This window comes from Helicoverpa zea, chromosome 22, assembly GCF_022581195.2.
Source record: "Helicoverpa zea isolate HzStark_Cry1AcR chromosome 22, ilHelZeax1.1, whole genome shotgun sequence".
NCBI classification, from domain to species: Eukaryota; Metazoa; Arthropoda; class Insecta; order Lepidoptera; family Noctuidae; genus Helicoverpa; species Helicoverpa zea.
In genome coordinates, this window is record NC_061473.1 from 10,385,471 (window position 1) to 10,394,385 (window position 8,915).

Here is an 8,915-nt window from a genome sequence, read left to right on the forward strand (position 1 = left end):
AACACTGAATAGGAATCTGGTGCTCAAATTGAACCACGTTCTAAGATTTTTGAGCAACGAGGTTTTTCTCTTAAGCCATTTGCTACATTTATCTCTCTGATATCTTGAAATCCTCTGTGTGAGAGGAGGCCTGTGCCCAGCACTGGGACGATAAAAAGGCACATGATTATCTACGTTCCCTTACGTATGTATATATTGTTTATTGGCTTATATTTGTATATATATTTAGTATTATTTGTACGCCTACTACCCGTAATCTATCTCTTTACTAATCGACTCCATCCAAAGGTTGTTGTAAAGAGATTGTTTTAAGCGATAAGACCGCCTCTTACACTCACACAATTTGTTTGTTATGTCCTTGTCCATGTTTGGTATACAATAAAGAATATTCTATTCTATTCTACGTTTCTATCCACAGCTGTGCAGCTCTGCAGAGCTCAGCAGATAATGTCTGCAGAGCCAGATGCATGCGTTTGTCATTGCACGCAGGTGCACCGATAAGGATTGATTGCACTCGAATGCATCGTTTTTTAATGCATTCATATAAACCAGGGACGGAGTCGGAGGTGAATTGATAAGAATAGGAGGTACTGATTTTATTTGATACAGTATTACTTTAAGGTTATACTTTTACAGAAGTGACTTTACTTTAAACCAATCCATAAAGATGTGTTAAATAAAAATATACCATCAAATGGCATGTTTTAAATCTTGATTTATCTAGGTATGTAAATGTTTTATTTATTACAGTATTGATAACGCATTCTTTATGGAGTAAGGTATTTATATAATAGAAGGTAAGTAATTTGTGAGGTGAAGAATAGCTAAGCTCTTAATTTACAACAAAAGGCAGTGAAAACTACGGATTATTTATTTATTAAAAAAAAAAATGTACACACACACAATAAAAAAAGAAGACAGGAAAGAAAGAATTTACATAATTTAATAGACATGCAAGTAAACAGCTCACCGATAATAGTTGTTTCTGTAAAGTCAATTATAGAAAAAGCTCTGATAAGACTACAAATAAAAATATAAAAATCGGTCATTTTTGCCAATATTTTCCATCGCATTAAAACAAAAAGACGACATGAATTCCAGCCATTAAATTGTCAGTAAAATCCGTCCCTGTACACCGAAACAAAGAATCAAAGCGTTCATTGATGTGGAACGTCATATAAAACCCCATAGATTGTAGTTATTTCACTATGTGCATCATGGAAGTCAAGCTGATCGTAGTCCTGCTGGTCACGATGACACTCGTGGTCAACGACCTCGTCTTAGCTGGTGAGTCACTCGTACACTCAGTGGTGATAGCACTCGTATCATGATACACAATGATGATGGTGATCAGTACACTTGTAGAAAGGTCTATGTTCAAAGTCTATGATGATGATAAAGTGAAGAATTGTGGAGATTGTACATTCGATGAAATAATTTCAAGTGTTAAGGTGAAAATAATGTAAATAAGAGAGCTAAATAATGTGCAAAAATTGATTGAGTCTGAAATTAATAAATATGAGTTTAAGTATCTACATCTAAAAATCTAAATCCAAGTAGACAATCGCCTAACTCGGAAGTAACTTTTTAGACTTCTTTTTTAACCACCCGCTGCCAAAACAAGAGGATGTAGGCGGTCAAAAAATGGTATGTGTTCCTGGGCGAACCATAATCAAGATAACAGAGAAACGTGTGACATTAAATACCGAGCCGGATAGCAACTCAGAGGAGTTTGATATGCGCAAGTCAGCTAGAAGGTGGCACATGACAACACCTACGAAAGACCAGTCCTGCCAGATGTGCGTGTGCAACGATAGTGGAAAGAAAGAGTACTGCAGCAAAAGATCAGCTGACAGTGTTAACGAATGTATCAGGATCAAAGGCCTGACGGAAGAATACAATGCCGGTATACCGTACTCGCACTCCAGGGCTCTAGCGTACAGGATCAGACGAGGTTTGTGGTATGGTGCAGGTGGCAATAAAACGGAAATGTTATGTTTGATTTTAATCAATGAACACAGTCTACCGTGAACATTCCATCAAACTCATATAGGTACTGCATTTTTATTGTGCGGATTTTAAACCTCGTCATTTTTCATTGTAGTCATTGATGTACATACGGTAGATAATATTAAAATTACATAATTAGGTAGACAGGCAGGCGAACAATTATATACAATGTTCACTTTATAAAACCAAGTTGTTCAAACCAAGACAATCGTATAACACAAATGACCTCCATCACAGATTATTTGTGGCACAACGACGAGATCCCGTACCAAGCCAAAGCGAAGTGCTTCCGTGGCCACTCCTACTACAGCAACAGCATCAGCGCCAACAACACCGACATAGACATCGCCAGCGAGATCGAGTCACTCCTCGACTACGAGAACGAGTTCACTTGCTTTTACTGCATCTGCTCCGTCAGTGGAGAAGGCGTCGACTGCATCCACAGGGACGTTGCCTTCTGCAACTTCTTCCGTGAGATCAGATCCGACAAGCGCGTCAGAGACAGATACACCACGCTGCTGCAGCAGGACCGGCCCACCTACTTCAGACAGCTGTCCTGGAGGATGAGGAGGACGATGGACAATGGAATCTTTGATTTAATCAACTCCGGTACGCTTCTGCGTTGATTTGGTCCTTCTTTGGGTTTTTGGTTCTTATTGTTTCTAGGTTCTTGTTGTTTTCCTAATGTTGTGATTTCAGTGACCATTTGTGTAATGTATTGCGGTGTTGAGGTGTGCTGTGAATAGTGAATTGTGGCGTGTCTATTTATTTTTGTGTTTAAATATTCTGATGTTAGTTAAAATTGTTATCCGTGTATCGATAAAAAATGTGTAAAAACAGTTGAATTAGATTAAAAAAAAGTTGCGTGGCTACTTTTCTATTGGCCATATTCATTGTACAACTAAACGTCGCCTTTTGCAAGCCAATTTTGATAAATTGCCTCTTTTTTGCCCTTCTGACGTTGTCGGCAAACATTCACATGTAACGATTTGACTGTTTAATTCCAATTAATGAAATGAATACTAATGCTTGCAGGAGGCGACACGTTGTGCTGCAACCACCCTGACGGTCACCGGCGGCAGATACACAATGAAGTGAGGAACAAGCTGAGGACTTTGAAGAGGAGGATACCCAAGGAGAACCTGCTGGGAGGCTCCATGAGAGGAGACTACGTGGACTTCATCGTCAATAACGACTAACATGAAGCTCCCGAACGATCGACTATTAAACTGTGAAGCGTGGGAAATGTGTGTTAATTTAAATTTTGTAAATGTGGAAAATGAATAACGAAGAAGATCACACTGAAACAATGTTGAACAAAACTTGAATAAATTCATTACAGATATGATAAAACAAGAATTCGATACTTTAAATGTTAAACAATTTATGTAAAGTATAAAATTGAATGTAATGGACTAATTAATGACCCTAGTAAACAAGTCCAAAAGAAGAAAAAGAAAAGAAAATTATAACTGAAATGAGAATCAAGATTATTTATCGGTGGTTATAATAATGACTGTGCCTGAAATATCGCAAAACAAATCGATTACTTAGAAAAGTGATTCCGTGAAGTTTGTGTGTTTGTGTGTTTGATGTGTTTGTGTTAGTGTACATTTCCACTTTTATAATACTGTGTTTTTAATTAAATATTTTATTACAAGTTTTAGGATTTCAATGATTTCTATAGCCTTGGTTTTTGCACCGGTTTGTTCATGCACACTGACATCTTAATCACCAATACTTACACTATTTTGTGAAGTCAAAGTTTCAAGGAACTAGGACACCACCTTTTTGCACCATTTATTTCTGTTTTATTTCCATCTGCACCGAGAGCACTTTTTTAATTTATTTATGATTAAGATTGTTATCTAATTTAGGTAATGTTCAGCTCCCATCAATAACAGTAACTGAGTGTTAAAGGTATCCAAGTTTTGACAAGACTTACTTACACACTGAATGCCCTTTTTGTATGAGTCTTCTTTCTTAATGATTTATTTAGTGAAACATATGTCATGAGCTACATAAGCGTAATTTAGCTGTCGATTGAAATCTAGTCTCAGAAATAAAGAAATATGTATATTAAAAAGATCATAACTTAGCGCTCAGTGTTTCAAGAGGTAAGACATCCTGTAGGCCAAAATATTCGTTAGTTTTAGATGAACTATAAATTAATCATAATGTTTTCAGTAAACTCTGGTAACATACCAACTACGAAATGTGTCCCTTTCGTTTCGGAGTACACCGACTGTAATGAAGGTAAGAATTTCACTTTTTAGTTATTTCTCTTCTATATTAGAGTCCCACCTATCTAATAATATAAAAGTGCTTAAATGTCGTCGTTTCGAAATAATCACCTGCCCAGCCTTCTCCCAACTATTTTGGGGTCAGCATCAAATCGAATATGAAATGACTATCTAAGCTTCTCACTTCAGTTACCTGTGCAACCCGATGCGAATAGGGTTCTGGATTCTAAGTAAATTATAGATAATATAATATTTGTGAATTTGAAGTATCCGGTAAAGGTACTAAGAATCATGAAAGAGATTTATCAGAGATCAAAACCAAAATAAAATAGAATAGCAATTCGTACATGGAATACAAAAAATCCTACATAATTGTTCAAATATTATGAAGTTCTGTTAACATTCTAGATAACGTTTGCTCGGGCTGCAGTAGATGCACTTGTACGAGTGAGGGTGAATGGTCCTGTGAGGAAGTCAAGGACTGCCGGGAAGATGGAGGTGAAGATGATGAGGACATCGAGGAACCTGACGACGGGATCTTTGATAACGCTCTCAAGACGCTAGAGACTGGTGAGTTTAACTTAAATTTGTATTTTTAAGCTATAGGTGAAGATGCCAGGCTTTAGACTTTCAGCGCAAGTACTTGTTAATTAATATAAAATACAAATTGTTACAGAAATGAACAAGAAGCGTCTGTTGAATATAAAGAACTCGCAGCACCCGAGAGTTCCAGCTCCAAATGTGCTCCAGGAACAAGACGATCTATTAGGTTGGGATTATTTACATTATTTTTTGCTGTACTATCTTCTTCTCCAGTCTTTAGGATTTGAATTTTGCACAATCTTATATTCTATTGTTTTAAGTACTTTATGTACTTGCTTCCTTTTCTTAATTTTTGATTGCTATATTCTATTTCCAGGTTATTTGGTAGCAATACCTCGTCAATGAGCACTGATTCGCACGTACTTTTAATATAGCACTATTGCACATTTATCTAGTTTTATTTCGGCTTCAAAACCATAAAATCATCGAGGTAAGTGGCATTTGGTGTGTTAAACGTATTAAGCTATTAACTGTTCTTTAATTTATTACAGCTTTAGAGCGCAGTCAGAAACTTGATGAAATCGTTGCATCTCTGACGCGATCACGCAGGTCTGTAGCTACAAACAACAAACATCGTAAAAGATCAATTGACAAGTCAACCCACAAGCTTAGCAAGATGGCTGACTCTAGTCACAACAATACTATTGAACATCATAGAGCTGTTGAAGAAATAAACGAAGGTAATGTCGTAAATGGATTTAATTTTAAAATAGCATGTTCGAATCATTTAAATAATACTTTCAATAAACTCAGTGAATTTTATAAAATATTTCTTTTTTTTTTTACAGTTGCTCTTAAGGATTTTAATCTAACTGGAACGTTAGTTGCTAAAAAAATTGACCCCTTACCACTAATTGCCGGTACCAGAAGAGCAGGCTTCGTAGACAACAGCAGCAAGGCACTTCAGATTGACTTCAATCATCCTAAAGCTTACAACCAAATCAATGACAACAAAATAGAAACCGTCGAGCAGGAAACCAAATTTGATTCAAGCCACGAGAACTTAAAAACTGTGCTCGGTAATTACACTCAAATGTCCAAGAACAGTAATCTTTCAAAGATTGTAGTCAATGAATTAAAAAAAGGCAGTGAAATAATTGGTGATGCTAATGCTCCCGTCACGTCAAACATCACATTCACTCCAGAAAATGACACTTTGACTGCAATGGCATTTATTGCTGGAAATTTATTAAACAAATTATGGGACATGGAGAAGGATGCGTCTACGACTTCAACAGAAACTGATGTTATGAAACATGAGAAAATTGCTGATTTGCTGGACCTTTTCAAAGAACCACTTAATATAAGACAAGAAACGTTTCTCAAAAATGCTTTAGAACAGTTGTCAACTGCTGTAGATAAAGACAAGAATGCTCAAAATATTTCCATATGTCAGACTATTACTGATGTTGTACACAACAACGACACCAGTGAAGAAGACAAAACACAAGTGACCACAAAAGCACCTTGCACGAAGGATAAGGACAAGCCCATAGAAGAGCCAAAAATTAAACATAAAAAGGCTGCCATTAAAGCTATAGCTAAAATTAACAACGTTTTGGATCTGATTAAAAAGTTTGAAAAGGTGCAAAGTAACTTAAGTGAGTTGAAACACGGACCGAAACTTAATTTTGATTATAATCGCACGTTGCCCAAGACCAGAAAGAAAGAGGTCGACAATTTATTATCTAAAGGAGAAGAAAGTTCACTTAATGTATTTGGAGGTATCTTAGAAAAAATTACGAAACTAATTCTGCCTAAGAAAAATAACAAAAAAATTGTCAACCTTATTAGAAGTCAAAGCGTTCTTTTGAATAATGAAAATATCCTTAAAAAGAAATTTCAGAAAATGTACAATATTGACTTAACTAATATGACTGTCACAGCTAAAGATAAAATAATTTTAGATTACTTAACTCAAGTCGATCGAAATAAAGATTGCTTATTGAAAACGAATTCCAACGAAATCACCGAATCAATCCCAACCATTGAAGGGAATATTTTACTGAATTTATCAGAATTTTTCAAAATGAAATCCTTTTCCGATTTGATACAACTTTTGGAACCCGAGAGATCTAAAAACCATCGAAGTATTGAATCTGAGAAGGAAACTGTTGAAACGACTACGAAGTATAAAAAAGGTAAAGCTGCATCAATTAATAAACCAGTTGACACAAATAAATTGAATTCAACTAAAGAGAAACTGAAAGCACACTTAAAGACTATCATAGAAGATTTAATGGAATTACAAACTGCTAAAGGCGGAAGCTTAAAAGGCAATGTCAAACTGGCTGATGCCCTACCATGTATTTATAACGTTTTGAATGCTGGCAAAAATGAAATTGATACCAAAAAAGATGTTCATCCAGCTAAAAGTATAGCGACCATATTTGAAGATGTTAAAAAAGAGTATAAGCTGGCTCAAACGCGAAGAAATTTCGTTGATGTTACGAAAGAGAGACCAAAATCGGCAGTTGTATGGGATAGATTAGTTAAAACCCTAAATAACAAGGCAAACTCCAAGAATCGAAGAACAATGAATGCAAAAGTACCTAAAACATATCATCAAATTAAGAAAATGATGGAAAAAATTGAAAATGGGAGTGCTACATACAAACACTACGCATTGGTGGTCAAAACACCACCTACGGGTAAACTGATATTACTAAAAGCTTTAGACCAAGAGGTGCAGGCTACAATAAATGTAATAAACGAAATAACCCTATCCTTAAAAGAATTAGCAAAATTGCCCGCTGAGAAGTTCGCAGAACTAGATGAATTTGTGTCAAATTTGGTAACTAGTACTAAACTGACTGAAAAAGTCGATGAAAAATTAAAAGCAGACGCGAAAAAGTCGAAGATAAATACAGAGAACGAAATATCTAAAAGTAAGCCGAAGGAGACGCAGTACATTAGACCCGATGTGCCCCAGAGTCAGAGGGCAGAGAGCGATGAAATGAGAATCAGTAGGGTGCAGATAGTGAGTCAGTTGATCAAGAATCGTTTGCAGGTGTTCCTAAAGACGAAGGAACAACTCAACGATGATGTACGATCTGATATGAGCTACAATGTTGCTCGGAGAATAGTCCACTACCTTGATACTGGCAATTTTGACCTCGCAAATGAATTGTTCAAAGAGCTTGTGTCGCAAAAACCAAATTATTTTGGAATTTTTCCGAATGGTGATTCTGCAAACGATAAGTTTATAGGTAAGGCTATTTGTTATTTTAAAACCTTAAAGACTGGCATATTTATTTGTCTGTTATTTTATATGAGTGCTTTGAGTAAATTATATGATTAAATTAATTTGAAGAAGTAGGTAGCAACGAATTCACAAACAGGGTTTGAAAGTTACCCTATCTACGGAGCTCCTTTTTCCCGTCAATTTTTTCATTTCCTCGATTAATTCGATGGAAATACTGCATTAATATTTTTACTTATTTTAGTATCGACAACTCCGAAACTAGGTGAGATGTCACTGCGTCGGATGTCAATACTTGGCAGGGAGGCCTTACTTCCAGTCGAGGAACCAAGCAGAAGAAATGAGAAGCACATAAACTGGGTGAACCAAGACCATCTGATCAAACAGCTACTGAACATGAAGAACATGGGGTTGTAGGGGAACTAATATTTTTCGATACTTTTATATTTTCAATAAATGTTTTGTATTAAATGATCCTGGTACTTTCATTACAAATGCGTTTGAAGGTGATCTTCATCAATTCTACAAAACCTTTGGCTGAATCTTCCTTTAAATATGCTTTTACAAGAATATACTTGTAAACTAGCTTCTTCTTTCTTTCTCCTGCCCTGTTCCCAAATATTACTTGGGGTCGGCGCAATATGTCATTTTCTTCCATTTTCCCCTGTCACTCGTCATACTGACACTCACTCCCTTCCTATTCATATCATCTTTCAGGCAATCCATCCATCTTTTCTTAGGTCTTCCTCTTCCTCTCCATCCATCTACATTCATACTTAGCACACACTTTGTTGCATGCGTATCATCCCTCCTCATTACATGTCCATACCACGACAATCTTCTACTTCTCATCTTTT

The 8,915-nt window shown here is 36.1% G+C and overlaps 2 protein-coding genes across 2 annotated transcripts; both read left to right on the forward strand.

Annotated features, from left to right (window-relative positions):
• Positions 1 to 406: 406 nt before the first annotated feature.
• LOC124641479 lies at positions 407 to 5,201 on the forward strand. The gene is made up of 6 exons (XM_047179548.1): positions 407 to 1,287; positions 1,592 to 1,954; positions 4,198 to 4,266; positions 4,662 to 4,823; positions 4,930 to 5,022; positions 5,173 to 5,201. Exons 1-6 carry the CDS (start codon positions 1,209 to 1,211, stop codon positions 5,199 to 5,201), a joined length of 795 nt encoding a protein of 264 aa, XP_047035504.1. The 5' UTR covers positions 407 to 1,208.
• A 63-nt stretch (positions 5,202 to 5,264) lies between these two features.
• On the forward strand, positions 5,265 to 8,532 carry LOC124641430. Its single transcript, XM_047179500.1, has 3 exons — positions 5,265 to 5,536; positions 5,645 to 8,065; positions 8,303 to 8,532. The coding sequence occupies exons 1-3, from the start codon at positions 5,473 to 5,475 to the stop codon at positions 8,473 to 8,475; spliced, it is 2,658 nt and encodes an 885-aa protein (XP_047035456.1). The 5' UTR covers positions 5,265 to 5,472; the 3' UTR covers positions 8,476 to 8,532.
• The last annotated feature ends 383 nt before the right edge of the window (positions 8,533 to 8,915 follow it).